Source organism: Staurois parvus, unplaced genomic scaffold (assembly GCF_062004578.1).
Source record: "Staurois parvus isolate SC_StPar_1 unplaced genomic scaffold, SC_StPar_1.0 ptg000235l, whole genome shotgun sequence".
Classification (NCBI taxonomy): Eukaryota; Metazoa; Chordata; class Amphibia; order Anura; family Ranidae; genus Staurois; species Staurois parvus.
Window position 1 is genome coordinate 4223083 of NW_028318031.1, and position 18095 is coordinate 4241177.

Here is an 18095-nt window from a genome sequence, read left to right on the forward strand (position 1 = left end):
ATAATGTTATCTAAATGCAGTTTTGTGCCCACAGTGCTTAGTATACATGGATAAAATGGCATACATTCCTCCTAATGTTTGTGGTAAATATCATTTAGTCAGTCACATTCTTGGATATGGGTTTTTCTGCAATATCATTCAATATTCTGTCTACTTTGTAGCACCTGAAATCGTGAAGAACCTGAACACAGAGAATATCAACACCACTTCTATATCTCTGAGCTGGGACAAACCAGATGGAAATGCCAGTTTTTATTTCATTCAGATCCTGGGAGAGCCAACTTTCAAAAGGAATGTAACTACAACTTCTGACATTATTGATGGCCTGACGCCTGGAAATTATTACACCTTCCTTGTCTCTGCCTTTGTTGATAATATCCATGGCAACAGCTCAGTAGTAGCTAACTATACAAGTGAGTATCAAACTTTATGCAGGCCACACACATATCAATGTTTAGAAGAACTGTGCCTTCAACTTATACAGTAGAATGCCTGATACCTGGAAATTAGCACAATCTCTTGGTCTCTACTCTTGTTGATAATGTTGAGAGTACGTAAAAAAAAATGAGAAAAAAAAACAAATTTTATTTAGTTTCTTAATTTTCTGCAAAAAAATTGTGACAAAAAATTACAACTGCAAAAAGCTTGCCAATAAATAACTTGGATTGTCAACTTTCCAAAAGGTGTCCTTTGGGGGATAATTGTATTGTCCTGGAATTTTAGAGCTTCAAGAAATTAAAGAGGCTGTCAGTACATTAGGATTGATCAATTTCATATATATATTCTAGTTTGTAGATTCTATAACTTCCACACAAACTAAATAATATATACTGATTTGAATTATTTTTACCAAAGAAATGTAGCAGATTATATTTTGTCCAAATTTATGAAGAAATATTGTTTGTTAGCAACATTGTATAACAGAAACACAGAACAAAGTGTTTTTTTTTTCGTTTTAGTATTGTTTTAGATTATGTGGCAAACATAATAAAACCCAGTAGTGATTAAATACCACCAAAAGACAAAAATTATAATTAAAAAATCTTAATTGGGTACAGTGTTGCATGACTGAGCAATTGCCAGTTAAAGAAGCACAATTCTGAATGGCAGAAAAATGTTCTGAGTTGTTGATACGTACCATACTAGAACACTGAATGCATTTTGACAAGTTCTGACATTATTGAAGTCTTGACGCCTGGAAATGATTACTCCTTCCTTGTCTCTGCCTTTGCTGACTATATCCATGACAACAGCTCAGTAATAGCTAACTATAGAAGTGAGTATCAAACTTTATGCAGGCCACACACATATCAACGTTTAGTAGAACTGTGCCTTCAACTTATTATACAGTAGAATGCCTGATAAATGGAAATTGGCACACCTTCCTGGCCTCTGCTCGTATTAACAAAGTTGACAATATGTAAAAAAAATTGTGGAAATTTTTTTTTTTTATTTAACTTATTAATTTTCCAAAGAATTGTGGGAATAAATTAAAACTTCTAAAAACTCACAATGCCTCTTGCTAAATACCATGGACTGTCTACTTTCCAAAAAGGGGTCGTATGGGTGTGTGTATGTGTGCGTGTGTAGGGGGGTTATTTCTACTGTCCTGGCATTTTAGAACCTCAAGAAATTAGAGAGGCAGTCAGTACTGAAAACATTTTGTTCCTATATTCATCTCTAATTTTTCTCCATAACCATAACAAAAAAATAGTAGTTTATATATTTACCGAAATTATAATACTTAAATCTACAACAAAAATCATTGCCCAAATCAGAATAAACTAAATTGACAATGGGTGGCAATGCTATTCCAACATTCATTTTATGTACAATTCCTTGAGTTTTAATAATGTTATCTAAATGCAGTTTTGTGCCCACAGTGCTTAGTATACATGGATAAAATGGCATACATTCCTCCTAATGTTTGTGGTAATTATCATTTAGTCAGTCACATTCTTGGATATGGGTTTTTCTGCAATATCATTCAATTTTCTGTCTCCTTTGTAGCACCTGAAATTGTGAAGAACCTGAACACAGAGAATATCACCACCACTTCTATATCTCTGAGCTGGGACAAACCAAACGGAAATGCCAGTTTTTATTTCATTCAGATCCTGGGAGAGCCAACTTTCAATAGGAATGTAACTATAACTTCTGACATTATTGATGGCCTGACGCCTGGAAATTATTACACCTTCCTTGTCTCTGCCTTTGTTGATAATATCCACGGCAACAGCTCAGTAATAGCTAACTATACAAGTGAGTATCAAACTTTATGCAGGCCACACACATATCAACTTTTAGTAGAACTGTGCCTTCAACTTCTTATACAGTAGAATGCCTGATACCTGGAAATTAGCACACTTTCCTGGTCTCTGCTCGTGTTGATAATGTTGAGAGTACATAAAAAAAGGGGAAAAAAACTAATTTTATTTAATTTCTTAATTTTCCGCAAAAAAATGTTGCAAAAAATTACGACTGCAAAAAGCTTGCCATGTCTCTTACTACATAACTTGGACTGTCGACTTTCCAAAAGGTGTCCTTTGGGGGATATTTGTATTGTCCTGGCATTTTAGAGCCTCAAGAAATTAGAGAGGCAGAGTTAGTACATCAGGACTGATCAATTTTCAAATATATATATACTATAGTTTGTAGACTCTATAACTTTCACCCAGACTAAATATTAAACACTGATTTGGGTTATTTTACCAAAGAAATGTAGCAGACTACATTTTGGCTTAAATTTATGAGGAAAGATTATTTGTTAGCAAAACTTTATAGCAGAAACTCAGAAAACATGTATTTTCTCAACAATTAAGGTATTTTTTAAAATTATATAGGAAAAAAACTCCCAGTGATGATTAAATAATACCTAAAGACAGCTCTATTTGTGTTTAAAAAAAGATAGAAATTCCATTTCGGTACAGTGTTGCATGACCAAGCAATTGCCAGTCAAAATAACACAGTTCTGAAAAGCAAAAAATGAAAAAATGTCTTGGTCATGAAGGGGGTAAAACCTTCTGCAGTTTAAGTGACTAATATCACGTTAAACAGCTTGATAAATCAGAGATATTGATACATACCATACTAGAACACTGACAACATTTTGTTACTAGATTCATCTCTAACGTTCTTCCATAACCATAACAAAAAAATTGTAGTTTATATTTTTACCCAAATTGTAATACTTACACTATATCTACAACAAAAATCAGTGTCAAAAGCCGAATGAACTAAATTGAGACATTTGGAGATAGAGGTGACAATGCTATTCCAACATATACCGTATTTTTCACTCCATAAGAGGTACCTGACCATAAGACGCACCTAGATTTTAGAGGAGAAAAACAAGAAAAAAAATATTCTGAACCAATGGACTGCAGTCATAGTACAGAAAATGAACAGAGACTGCAGACATAGTACAGTTGATGACCAGAGACTGCAGACACAGTACAGGAGATGACCAGAAACTGCAGACATAGTACAGGAGATGACCAGAGACTGCGGACATACTACAGGAGATGACCAGAGACTGCAGACATAGTACAGTTGATGACCAGAGACTGCGGACATAGTACAGGAGATGACCAGAGACTGCGGACACAGTACAGGAGATGATCAGAGACTGCAGACATACTACAGGAGATGACCAGAGACTGCGGACATACTAGAGATGACCAGAGACTGCGGACATAGTACAGGAGATGACCAGAGACTGCGGACATACTACAGCAGATGACCAGAGACTGCGGACATACTACTGGAGATGACCAGAGACTGCAGACATACTACTGGAGATGACCAGAGGCTGCGGACATACTACAGCAGATGACCAGAGACTGCAAACATACTACAGGAGATGACCAGAGACTGTGGACATAGTACAGGATATGACCAGAGACTGTGGACATAGTACAGGACACGACCAGAGAATGCGAACATAGTACAGGAGATTACCATAGACTGTGGACATAGTACAGGAGATGACCAGAGGCTGCGGACATAGTACAGGAGATGACCAGAGACTGCGGACATAGTACAGGAGATGACCAGAGACTGCGGACATACTACAGAAGATGACCAGAGACTACGGACATAGTACAGAAGATGACCAGAGACTGCGGACATAGTACAGGATATGACCAGAGACTGCAGACATACTACAGGAGATGACCAGAGACTTTGGATATAGTACAGGAGGTGACCAGAGACTGCGGACATAGTACAGGAGAAGACCAGATACTGCAGATATAGTACAGGAGATGACCAGAGACTGCAGACCTTTGGGGAGGGGGGGGGCTGGTACCCGAATTTGACAGGTACCCCGCTCCCACTTCCATGGAATTGTCCTCCCTGTTGTCTTGTGGGACACGTGACAGGACCCAGAAGACTACAGGAACATTCACAAAGCGCAGCGCTTCTCGCATGCACAGTGGGCACCCAGTTGTGAAGCCGCAAGCTGTCACAGCCGGGTGCCCACACTGAAGATGCAAGTGCCAGGGAGAGAATACAGCCGGTGAAAGCAGGACACTGTTGGACCGTGGAACAGGTAGGACCGGGGAGCAGGTTCCTCTGCACAGTAGAGCCGAGCGGATGGCCCAGTATTCTAACACGGCGGCGACGGGGGAATACCAGGCCGGCAGCTCCATATTCGCTCCATAAGATGCACAGACATTTTCCCCCTTGTTTTTTGGGGAAAAATGTGCGTCTTATGGAGTGAAAAATACAGTATCTTATGAACAATTCCTTGAGTTTTCATAATGTTATCTAAATGCAGTTTTGTGCCCACAGTGCTTAGTATACATGGATAAAATGGCATACATTCCTCCTAATGTTTGTGGTAATTATCATTTAGTCAGTCACATTCTTGGATATGGGTTTTTCTGCAATATCATTCAATTTTCTGTCTACTCTGTAGCACCTGAAATTGTGAAGAACCTGAACACAGAGAATATCACCACCACTTCTATATCTCTGAGCTGGAACAAACCAGATGGAAATGCCAGTTTTTATTTCATTCAGATCCTGGGAGAGCCAACTTTCAATAGGAATGTAACTACAACTTCTGACATTATTGATGGCCTGACGCCTGGAAATTATTACACCTTCCTTGTCTCTGCCTTTGTTGATAATATCCACGGCAACAGCTCAGTAATAGCTAACTATACACGTGAGTATCAAACTTTATGCAGGCCACACACATATCAATGTTTAGAAGAACTGTGCCTTCAACATATAGAGTAGAATGCCTGATACCTGGAAATTAGCACAATCTCTTGGTCTCTACTATTGTTGATAATGTTGAGAGTACGTAAAAAAAAATGAGAAAAAAAAACAAATTTTATTTAGTTTCTTAATTTTCTGCAAAAAAATTGTGACAAAAAATTACAGCTGCAAAAAGCTTGCCAATAAATAACTTGGACTGTCAACTTTCCAAAAAGTGTCCTTTGGGGGATATTTGTATTGTCCTGGAATTTTAGAGCTTCAAGAAATTAAAGAGGCTGTCAGTACATCAGGATTGATCAATTTCATATATATATTCTAGTTTGTAGATTCTATAACTTCCACACAAAAAAAATAATATATACTGATTTGATTTATTTTTACCAAAGAAATGTAGCAGATTACATTTTGTCCAAATTTATGAAGAAATATTATTTGTTAGCAAAATTGTATAACAGAAACATAGAACAAAGTCTGTTTTTTTTTCGTTTTAGTATTGTTTTAGATTATGTGGCAAACATAATAAAACCCAGTCGTGATTAACCATTTGCCACCTGGCCTATAGCCATTTGGCGGCGGCAAAAATGCTTCACCTTTCCGGGTGCACGCCATTTGGCGTGCTCCAGCACATGCGCAGTTCGCGCGGTTGCAGAGCCGCGCAGCGGCGTGATCTGTCACCAGCCGTGTACCTCGGACACGGCCGATGATAGATCTGAGTACCGGCCCCCGTTGTCGGTGCCATGTGACCTGCTGTAACCAATCACAGCAGGTCACATGACAGTTGTATACAATGGATGGCTTCATTCATGCCATCCATTGTATACTAGTGCCTAGCTGTGAATGGTCACAGCAGGTCACATGCACATGTCATGTGATTAGCTGTGGCCAAATCACAGCTAAGCACAAAAAAAAATCCCCCCCCAAAAAAACCTGAATGAATCGATTTCATTCTGGTAAATGCTTGCTTGTAGCAAAGTAATTATTTGCTATAAGCAAATTGTGTAAAAAAAAAAGAAAAAAAAAATACTGATCACTTCCCCAAAGTAGTACAATGTTACTATGGTAACATTGTACTACTTTGGTCATAGTAAAATATGAAAAAAAAAGATAAAAAAAATAAAAAAAAATGTAATAAAAAATTAAAAATAATAAAAAAATTAAAAAAAAATAAAAAAAAAATATATATATTTTTTTTTTCATACTGTCACCAGTCAGTGTCCCTGTTCACCGCCATGCCAGTTATATGATGACGCTGTACTGCAGTTACATTCTTGGATATTGGTTTTTCTGCAATATCATTCAATTTTCTGTCTCCTTTGTAGCACCTGAAATTGTGAGGAACCTGAACACAGAGAATATCACCACCACTTCTATATCTCTGAGCTGGGACAATCCAGATGGAAATGCCAGTTTTTATTTCATTCAGATCCTGGGAGAACCAACTTTCAATAGGAATGTAACTACAACTTCTGACATTATTGATGGCCTGATTCCTGGAAATTATTACATCTTCCTTGTCTCTGCCTTTGTTGATAATATCCACGGCAACAGCTCAGTAATAACTAACTATACAAGTGAGTATCAAACTTTATGCAGGCCACACACATATCAACGTTTAGTAGAACTGTGCCTTCAACTTCTTATACAGTAGAATGCCTGATACCTGGAAATTAGCACACCTTCCTGAGAAAAACAAGAAAAAAAATATTCTGAACCAATGGACTACAGACATAGTACAGGAAATGAACAGAGACTGCAGACATAGTACAGTTGATGACTAGAGACTGCGGACATAGTACAGGAGATGACCAGAGACTGTGGACATACTACAGATGACCAGAGACTGCGGACATAGTACAGGAGATGACCAGAGACTGTGGACATACTACAGATGACCAGAGACTACGGACATAGTACAGGAGATGACCAGAGACTGTGGACATAGTACAGGAGATGACCAGAGACTGCGGACATACTACAGGAGATGACCAGAGACTGCGGACACAGTACAGGAGATGATCAGAGACTGTGGACGTACTACAGATGACCAGAGACTGCGGACATAGTACAGGAGATGACCAGAGACTGGAGACATAGAACACTGACAACATTTTGTTACTAGATTCATCTCTAACTTTCCTCCATAACCATAACAAAAAAAATAGTAGTTTATATTTTTACCCAACTTGTAATACTTATATCTACAACAAAAATCAGTTCCCAAATCTGAATGAACTAAATTGACACATTTGGAGCTAGAGGCGGCAATGCTATTCGAACATATACCATATTTTTCGCTCCATAAGACGCACCTAGACTTTAGAGGAGGAAAACAAGAAAAAAAATATTCTGAACCAATGGACAGCAGATATAGTGCAAGAAATGACTAGAGACTGCAGACATAGTACAGGAGATGACCAGAGACTGTGGACATAGTACAGGAGATGACCAGAGACTGCAGACATAGCACAGGAGATGACCATAGACTGCAGACATAGTACAGGAGATGACCAGAGACTGCGGACACAGTACAGGAGATGACCAGAGACTGCGGACACAGTACAGGAGATGACCAGAGACTGCGGACATAGTACAAGAGATGACCAGAGACTGAGGACATAATACAGGAGATGACCAGAAACTGCAGACATAGTACAGGAGATGACCTGAGACTGGGGACATAGTACAGGAGATAGCCAGAGGCTGTGGACATAGTACAGGAGATGACCAGAGGCTGCGGACATAGTACAGGAAATGACCAGAGGCTATGGACATAGTACAGGAGATGACCAAAGACTGCGGACATACTACAGGAGATGACCAGAGATTGCAGACATAGTACAGGAGATGACCAGAGACTGTCGACATATTACAGGACATGACCAGAGACAGCGGTCATAGTACAGGAGATGACCAGAGACTGCAGACATAGTACAGAAGATGGCCAGAGGCTGCAGATATAGTACAGGAGATGACCAGAGGCTGGAGACATAGTACAATAGATGACCAGAGACTGCAGACATAGTACAGGAGATGACCAGAGACTGCAGACCTTTGGGGAGCAGGGGGAGGGGGGGCTGGTACCCGAATTTGACAGGTACCCGCTCCCACTTCTAAGGAGTTGTCCTCCCCTTAGTCTTATGGAACACATGACAGGTCCCAGAAGACTATGGGGCCATTCACAAAGCGCAGCGCTTCTCGCACATGCGCAGTGGGCACCCGGCTGTTAATCTGCAAGCTGTCTCAGCCAGATTCCCACACTGAAGATGCTGGTGCCAGGGAGAGAAGATGGCCAGTAAAAGCAGGACACCCCTGGACTGGAGAAGTTTCCTCTGCACAGTAGAGCCAAGCGGTTGGCCCAGTATTTTAACAGAGCCAAGAGGTGAAAATACCAGGCCTACTGCTCTATATTCGCTCCACAAGATGCACAGACATTTTCCCCCATGTTTTTTGGGGAAAAAATGGCATACATTCCTCCTAATGTTTGTGGTAATTATCATTTAGTCAGTTACATTCTTGGATATGGGTTTTTCTGCAATATCATTCAATTTTCTGTCTACTTTGTAGCACCTGAAATCGTGAAGAACCTGAACACAGAGAATATCACCACCACTTCTATATCTCTGAGCTGGGACAAACCAGATGGAAATGCCAGTTTTTATTTCATTCAGCTCCTGGGAGAGCCAACTTTCAATAGGAATGTAACTACAACTTCCGCCATTATTGATGGCCTGACACCTGGAAATTATTACACCTTCCTTGTCTCTGCCTTTGTTGATAATATCCACGGCAACAGCTCAGTAATAGCTAACTATACAAGTGAGTATCAAACTTTATGCAGGCTACACACATATCAACGTTTAGTAGAACTGTGCCTTCAACTTCTTATACAGTAGAATGCCTGATACCTGGAAATTAGCACGCCTTCCTGGTCTCTGCTCTTCTTGATAATTTTGAGAGTACGTAAAAAAAAAAAATTTTACTTATTTTCTTAATTTTCCGCAAAAAAACTGTGACAAAAAATTATGACTGCAAAAAGCTTGCCATGCCTCTTACTAAATATCTTGGACTGTTGACTTTCTAAAAGGTGTCCTTTGGGGGATATTGGTTCTGTGCTGGCATTTTAGAGCCTCAAGAAATTAAAGAGGCTGTCAGTACATCAGGATTGATAATTTTCATATATATATTCTAGTTTGTAGATTCTATAGCTTCCACACAGACAAAACAATATATACTGATTTGGGTTATATTTTACCAAAGAAATGTAGCAGATTATATTTTGTCCAAATTTATGAAGAAATATTATTTGTTAGCAAAATTGTATAACGGAAACACAGAAAAAAGTGTGTTTTTTTTTCGTTTTGGTATTGTTTTAGATTATGTAGCAAACATAATAAAACCCAGTAGTGATTAAATACCACCAAAAGAAAAAATTTATATGAAGTTTATTTGCGGACAGTGTTGAATAACCATCAATTGCCAGTTAAGGAAGCATAGTTCTGAATGGCAAAAAAATGTCCTGCTCATGAAAGGGGAGGGTGGGGGTAAAACCTTCCAAGGGTCAAGTGGTTAATATAATTTTAAGCAGCTTGATAAGTCAGAGATGTTGATACATACCATACTAGAATAGTGAAAACAATTTGACAACTTCTGACATTATTGAAGGCTTGACACCTGGAAATGATTACACCTTCCTTGTCTCTGTCTTTATTGACTATATCCAAGTCTACAGCTCAGTAATAGTTAACTATTCAAGTGAGTATCAAACTGTATGCAGGCCACACACATATCAACTTTTAACTGAACTGTGCCTTCAACTTCTTATAGAGTAGAATGCCTGACACCTGGAAATTAGCACACCTTCCTGGCCTCTGCTTGTGTTAATAAGGTTGACAATATGTAAAAAAAAAATTTTTCTTAATTTTCCAAAGAATTGTGGAAATAATTTACAACTTCTAAAAACTCACAATGCCTCTTGCTAAATACCATGGACTGTCTACTTTCCAAAAAGGGGTCATATGGGTGTGTGTGTGTGTGTTTTGGGGGGTATTTGTACTGTCCTGGCATTATAGAGCCTCAAGAAATTAGAGAGGCAGTCAGTACATCAGGACTGATCAATTTTCAAATATATACATACTAAAGTCAAAATAGCACAGTTCTGAATAGCAAAAAATGCCCTGGTCATGAAGGGGGTAAAACCTTCTGCAGTTTAAGTGACTAATATCATGTTAAGTAGCTTGATAAATCAGAGATATTGATACATACCATACTAGAACACTGGAAACATTTTGTTACTAGATTCATCTCTAACTTCCCTCCATAACCATAACAAAAAAAATAGTAGTTTATATTTTTACCCAACTTGTAATACTTATATGTACAACAAAAATCAGTTTCCAAATCTGAATGAACTAAATTGACACATTTGGAGCTAGAGGTGGCAATGCTATTCGAACATATACCATATTTTTCACTCCATAAGATGCACGTAGATTTTAGAGGAGGAAAACAAGAAAAAAAATATTCTGAACCAATGGACTGCAGATATAGTACAAGAAATGACTAGAGACTGCAGACATAGTACAGGAGATGACCAGAGACTGCGGACACAGTACAGGAGATGACCAGAGACTGCAGACATAGTACAGGAGATGATCAGAGACTGCCGACATAGTACAGGAGATGACCAGAGGCTGCGGACACAGTACAGGAGATGACCAGAGGCTGCGGACATACTACAGGAGATGACCAGAGACTGCGGACATACTACAGGAGACCAGAGACTGCGGACATACTACAGGAGACCAGAGACTGCGGACATACTACAGGAGACCAGAGACTGCGGACATAGTACAGGAGACCAGAGACTGCAGACATAGTACAGGAGATGACCAGAAACTGCGGACATAATACAGGAGATGACCAGAGACTACGGACACAGTACAGGATATGACCAGAGACTGCGGACACAGTACAGGAGATGACCAGAGACTGTGGACACAGTACAGGAGATGACCAGAGACTGCGGACATAATACAGGAGATGACCAGAGACTGCAGACATAATACAGGAGATGACCAGAGACTGCGGACACAGTACAGGAGATGACCAGAGACTGCAGACACAGTACAGGAGATGACCAGTGACTGCAAACATGGTACAGGAGATGACCAGAGATTGTGGACCTTTGGACCTTTGGGGAGCCGGGGGGGGGGGGGGGGGTACCTGCTGTTGACTAGGTTACATGTATTTTTGAATACACCCCAATCCTTGTAGGAGTATTTACATATATCCAGCTAGATCTGAGAGTTCCTACACAAAACAGGTAGTTCCATCTGCAATATACATTTATTGACAGAGGTACATAATATATACAATTTACACTCTAAGCAGTATTTACAACACAATGTACAGTTATTTACAATTTACCCACAAAACCATGTTTAAAATACAATGTACAGAACAAGTATGAAGTTAGTTTACCTCTCAACTTCAGGTTTAGTCATCCTGCTTGCTGTGCGTGTCTCATCACAAAAGAGACCTCCAGCTGGGTGACCAGGCCTTATATCCCCCCCTCCTTTCTGTACTGTTGCTAATATAATGCTTACTAATTGGACACTGTACCTAGCCAATGTATATTGGGCACAGCCTGATTGGAAGTTCAAAGAAGGCTGCTGTTTACCACTCATGTGAGATATGCTAAGGGCGCCAGAACTTGTATAGTGGAAAACTCTATATATATATTTACACCAGTATGGAAGCTAGAAAGTTTTGATGCTGCAAAACACTCAATGGTTTAAATACTGTATATTTCCATAAAATATACTTGTAATTATAACATTATTTACATCTATTAATGGAGATTTCACATAAACTCATTATCTAACACCGCTCCCACTTACATGGAGTTGTCCTCACCGTAGTCTTGTGGGACACATGACAGGGCCCAGAAGACTACAGGAACATTCACAAAGCACAGCTCTTCTCGCATGCGCAGTGGGCACCCAACTGTGAAGCCGCAAGCTGTCACAGCCTGGTGCCCACACTGAAGATGCCGGTGTCAGGGAGAGAAGACGGCCGGTGAAAGCAGGACACCGTTGGACTGTGGAGCAGGTTCCTCTTGCCAGCCCGGTATTCTATCACGGCAGCGGTGACGGGGGAATACCGGGCCGGCCGCTCCATATTCGTTCCATAAGATACAGACATTTTTCCCCATTTTTTGGGGGGAAAAAGTGCATATTATGGAGTAAAAAATAAGCTATATTATGTACAATTCCTTTAGTTTTAATAATGTTATCTAAATGCAGTTTTGTGCCCACAGTGCTTAGTATACATGGATAAAATGACATACATTCCTCCTAATGTTTGTGGTAATTATCATTTAGTCAGTTACATCCTTGGATATTGGTTTTTCTGCAATATCATTCAATTTTCTGTCTACTTTGTAGCACCTGAAATTGTGAAGAACCTGAACACAGAGAATATCACCACCACTTCTATATCTCTGAGCTGGGACAAACCAAACGGAAATGCCAGTTTTTATTTCATTCAGATCCTGGGAGAGCCAACTTTCAATCGGAATGTAACTACAACTTCTGACATTATTGATGGCCTGACGCCTGGAAATTATTACACCTTCCTTGTCTCTGCCTTTGTTGAGAATATCCACGGCAACAGCTCAGTAATAGCTAACTATACAAGTGAGTATCAAACTTTATGCAGGCCACACACATATCAACATTTAGTAGAACTGTGCCTTCAACTTATAGAGTAAAATGCCTGATACCTGGAAATTAGCACACCTTCCTGGTCTCTACTCTTGTTGATAATGTTGAGAGTACGTAAAAAAAATGTGAAAAAAAAACAAATTTTTTTAATTTCTTACTTTTCCGCAAAACAATTGTGACGAAAAATTACGACTGCAAAAATAACTTGGACTGTCGACTTTCCAAAAGGTGTCCTTTGGGGGGTATTTGTATTGTCCTGGGATTTTAGAGCTTCAGGATTGATCAATTTCATATATATATGTTATAGTTTGTAGATTCTATAACTTCCACACAGACTAAATAATATATACTGATTTGAATTATTTTTACCAAAGAAATGTAGCAGATTACATTTTGTCCAAATTTATGAAGAAATATTATTTGTTAGCAAAATTGTAAAACAGAAAAACAGAACAAAGTGGGGTTTTTTACGTTTTGGTATTGTTTTAGATTATGTGGCAAACATAATAAAATCCAGTAGTGAATAAATACCACCAAAAGACAATATATATATATATAAATCTTAATTGGGTACAGTGTTGCATGACTGAGCAATTGCCAGTTAAAGAAGCACAGTTCTGAATGGCAGAAACATGTCCTGGTCATGGGGGGGGGGGGGGTAAAACCTCCCAGAGGTCAAGTGGTTAATATCCTTTTAAGCAGCTTGATAAGTCAGAGTTTTTGATAGGTACCATACTAGAACACTGAAAACATTTTGACAACTTCTGACATTATTGAAGGCTTGACACCTGGAAATGATTACACCTTCCTTGTCTCTGCCTTTGTTGACTATATCCATGAAAACAGCTCAGTAATAGCTAACTATACAAGTGAGTATCAAACTTTATGCAGGCCGCACACATATCAACTTTTAACTGAACTGTGCCTTCATCTTCTTATAGAGAAGTCATGATACCTGGAAATTAGCACACGTTCCTGGCCCAATATGTTAAAAAATTGTGGAAAACAAAAAAACTATTTTATTAATTTAACATTATGTAATAAAATTGTGGAAAAAAACTAATTTCATTTAATTTATTAATTTTCCAAAGAATTGCGGGAATAAATTACAACTGCTAAAAACTTACAATGCCTCTTGCTAAATACCATGGACTGTCTACTTTCCAAAAGGGGGTCATATGGGTGTGTGTGTGTGTTGGGGGGTTATTTGTACTGTCCTGGCATTTTAGAACCTCAAGAAATTAGAGAGGCAGTCAGTACTGAAAACATTTCGTTACTATATTCATCTCTAATTTTTCTCCATAACCATAACAAAAAAATTGTAGTTTATATATTTACCCAACTTCTAATACTTATATATACAACAAAAATCAGTGCCCAAATCTGAATGAACTAAATTGACAATGGGTGGCATGCTATTCCAACATTTATTTTATGTACAATTCCTTGAGCTTTAATAATGTTATCTAAATGCAGTTTTGTGCCCACAGTGCTTAGTATACATGGATAAAATGGCATACATTCCTCCTAATGTTTGTGGTAATTATAATTTTTTCAGTCACATTCTTGGATATGGGTTTTTCTGCAATATCATTCAATTTTCTGTCTCCTTTGTAGCACCTGAAATCGTGAAGAACCTGTACACAGAGAATATCACCACCACTTCCATATCTCTGAGCTGGGACAAACCAAACGGAAATGCCAGTTTTTATTTCATTCAGATCCTGGGAGAGCCAACTTTCAATCGGAATGTAACTACAACTTCTGACATTATTGATGGCCTGACGCCTGGAAATTATTACACCTTCCTTGTCTCTGCCTTTGTTGATAATATCCACGGCAACAGCTCAATAATAACTAACTATACAAGTGAGTATCAAATTTTATGCAGGCCACACAGATTTCAACGTTTAGTAGAACTGTGCCTTCAACTTATTATACAGTAGAATGCCTGATACCTTGAAATTAGCACACCTTCCTGGTCTCTGCTCATGTTGATAATGTTGAGAGTACATAAAGAAAGGGGAAAAAAACAAATTTCATTTAATTTCTTAATTTTCCGCAAAAAAATTGTGTCAAAAAATTACGACTGCAAAAAGCGTGCCATGCCTCTAACTAAATAACTTGGACTGTCGACTTTCCAAAAGGTGTCCTTTGGGGGATATTTGTATTGTCCTGGAATTTTAGAGCCCCAGAAATTAGAGAGGCAGTTAGTATCAGACAATTAGCATCAGGACTGATCAATTTTCAAATATATATATATATATATATATATATACTATAGTTTGTAGACTCTATAACTTTCACCCATACTAAATATTAAACACTGATTTCGTTATTTTTACCAAAGAAATTTAGCAGACTACATTTTGGCTTAAATTTATGAGGAAAGATTATTTGTTAGCAAAACTTTATAGCAGAAACTCAGAAAAACATGTCTTTTCTCAAAAATTTATGTATTTTTTAAAATTATATAGGAAAATAACTCCCAGTGGTGATTAAATAATACCTAAAGACAGCTCTATTTGTGTTTAAAAAAAGATAGAAATTCCATTTTGGTACAGTGTTGCATGACCAAGCAATTGCCAGTCAAAATAGCACAGTTCTGAATAGCAAAAAATGCCCTGGTCATGAAGGGGGTAAAATCAAATAGCCTTTGTACAGGGGCGGAGTCTGAACATGGCGGTGCAGGAGAGCACAATGTAAGTGCTCTCTGACAAACCTCCGCTTTTATCCACCTCAAAGAGCCCTCCTAATGGAAATCACCGGAGACCTACCTGGGTACGGGGGTAAGCCGGTGGTGCTGTGCTGGTCTGGCGGACGGGGACTGAGAGAGCGGGTCCTGGGCTTCCTGTATTGTGCTGGCGGAGACCCAGGACAGAGCATCAGGTTGCCGGGGAGACGGAGTGACGCAGCGTGACCACGTGGTCAGCCACGAAGGAGCTCTGTGAGGAGGAGAAGCCGGCCGGCATCCTGAGAGGAGAAGGAGACACCGACCCGCTCCCTAACTCGTCTCCCAGCCTGTATGCTAGATTGGCGGTATGCCGGTGGTCTACAGACAGGTCCACAGACAGCCACACAAAGAAGATGACCCTGGAGGAATCCCCCCGAGAAATTGAACAGAGGAGGAATATCGGATAATCGCAGCCTGGAGCCGCCTCACAGGAGATTTGAGTGAGAGGAGCTTGGGTGAGATTGGCCTAGGCTAGCTACATATTGGACTGTGTGATATATTTAAATGCTCAGTAAAGGAGAAAAGTGGGATTCCCAGGGGATGTGAGGATGGAAAAGAGGAAAAGGGTTTAATCAGCACTAGAAGAGGATATTAATGTGTAAATGGACAAATAGTAGATTAATTCTGGCTTCCTAGTACACAGTCCTAATACTTACCCTGGTTTCATAGAAAAGAACAGGTTTCACAAGAAGATATGAAGAACAAAAGCGCTAAAGGAAGTGGGCTTAAAGGGTCCCAAACTGGCACGATTAAAAAATACTTGTCCCAGGGAAATGTGACTCCAGAAAGACCCCAAGGTGGAAGTGAAAAAGGGGAAATGGAAATTAGTTTGGAAAATACCCACAGATTATCTCTGGGAATGAATAGTAGTAGTCAACAAGTGATAGAAAATATGAAAAGGAAAGACCCTGAAAGTGATCTACAAGTACCGAATAAAAAAGAGATGGTGGAAATGTTCAAAAGTCTGGAAAAAACAATGAAGCAGGAAATGGGAACTATTCGGAAAGATTTGGGGCATTTGCTACTGAGAGTGGAAGAAACGGAGGAAAAGGTTAAAAATCATGCCCAAAATATTTCCGAATTAGAAAAAAGGACATTACTATTGGGAAAGTTCAGAAAAAATTGCTTTATAAGATAGAGGTACAAGAAAACAGGGATAGGAGGAGTAATCTTAGGATACGAGGAGTCCCAGAGATTTCAAGGGGGGAAGAACTGCAGGAATTGGTCTGTAAAATCTTAAACTCCGTAATGCATAGACCTGATACAGAGTTGCTTAAATTGGATGGAGTCTTTAGAACAAGGAAGCCGCAACAAGGAAATGGGAAGGAAAAACCGAGAGACATAATTGTGCAATTCCATAAGTATCGAGATAAGGAAGCGATTTGGAGGAAGATCAAGGGAAGAACAATTATTAAGTATGGAGAAATAAACATTCAGATTTTTGCGGATTTAACACCTGGGACTTTGTGGAGAAAGAGATCTTTGAAACCCGTTAGAGCAGATGAGAAAACAGAATGTGCATTACAGATGGGGAACTCCAGTGTGCCTAATTGGAAAGAAGAACGGAGTTACAGCTTATCTGAGATTCCCGGAGGACTTGGGAGACTTCTGTGAAAGACTTGATTTGTAAAGAATAGAAATTCCTGGATGGGAAGAAGAAGGGGAAATAGGAGTTATGGGGAAGGAGGACTAGCAGTTTGTTAGTGGGGGAAAGTAAGGGGGAGAGGGGGTTTCACTTTTTTTTCCCCTCTCTCTTCCTCCTCCTTATGGTATCTCTTCTAGAGATTTGTGTTTAAGAGTTCGGTGGAAATCTATCGAGCTAATTAGATAGTAGGAGGGTAATTGGGGAGGTTGGAAGGAGGGAGAGCCGTTCATGGGCGGAGTTTAGCCCCAAGGGTGGAATCAAAAGTGGGTTTAGTCCCACAAATGATTAGTAGGCAAATTAGAGGCCTAAAAATGGGTAGGGTAGTAAAAGGGGGGGAACGGGATGGGGGAGGGAATGGACTGGGAGAGGGGTAGAATAGGAAGGGGGGTAGGAGGAGGGGGGAGGGGAATTAAGGCTAACACTCTGCATGATGAGAGAAGGTATAAAAGTAAAGAGTGAGGAAAAGAGGGAATGGAGGTGAAGAAAAGAGGCATAAAAAAGATGGAAGAACTACAGTTTATAACTTATAATGTAAATGGGTTGAATTGTCCTGGGAAAAGATTTAGGTTATTTAAGGAATATCAACACAGAGTATCCTCGGTGTTTTTTTTTGCAGGAGACACACTTTGAGATAGAGTCAAATGTTAAGTTGAATTCTAGATATTATCCAACGTGGTATTATGCAGATTCTCCAATTAAGAGAGCAAAGGGAGTGGCAATAGGGTTTGCAAAGAATATAAAGTTTGAGTTGGAGGATAGAAAA

General features: G+C 39.3%; 1 protein-coding gene across 1 annotated transcript in view; it reads left to right on the top strand.

Annotated features, from left to right (window-relative positions):
- The window catches only part of LOC149460091 (uncharacterized), a 370510-nt gene that overhangs the window by 111432 nt on the left and 240983 nt on the right, over nt 1-18095 (top strand). Inside the window, 8 exon segments of the mRNA XM_089680163.1 lie at nt 162-413; nt 2011-2262; nt 4922-5173; nt 6549-6800; nt 8794-9045; nt 12675-12970; nt 13693-13822; nt 14571-14822. Of these exon segments, the coding sequence (XP_089536289.1) occupies nt 162-413; nt 2011-2262; nt 4922-5173; nt 6549-6800; nt 8794-9045; nt 12675-12970; nt 13693-13822; nt 14571-14822 (1938 nt within the window).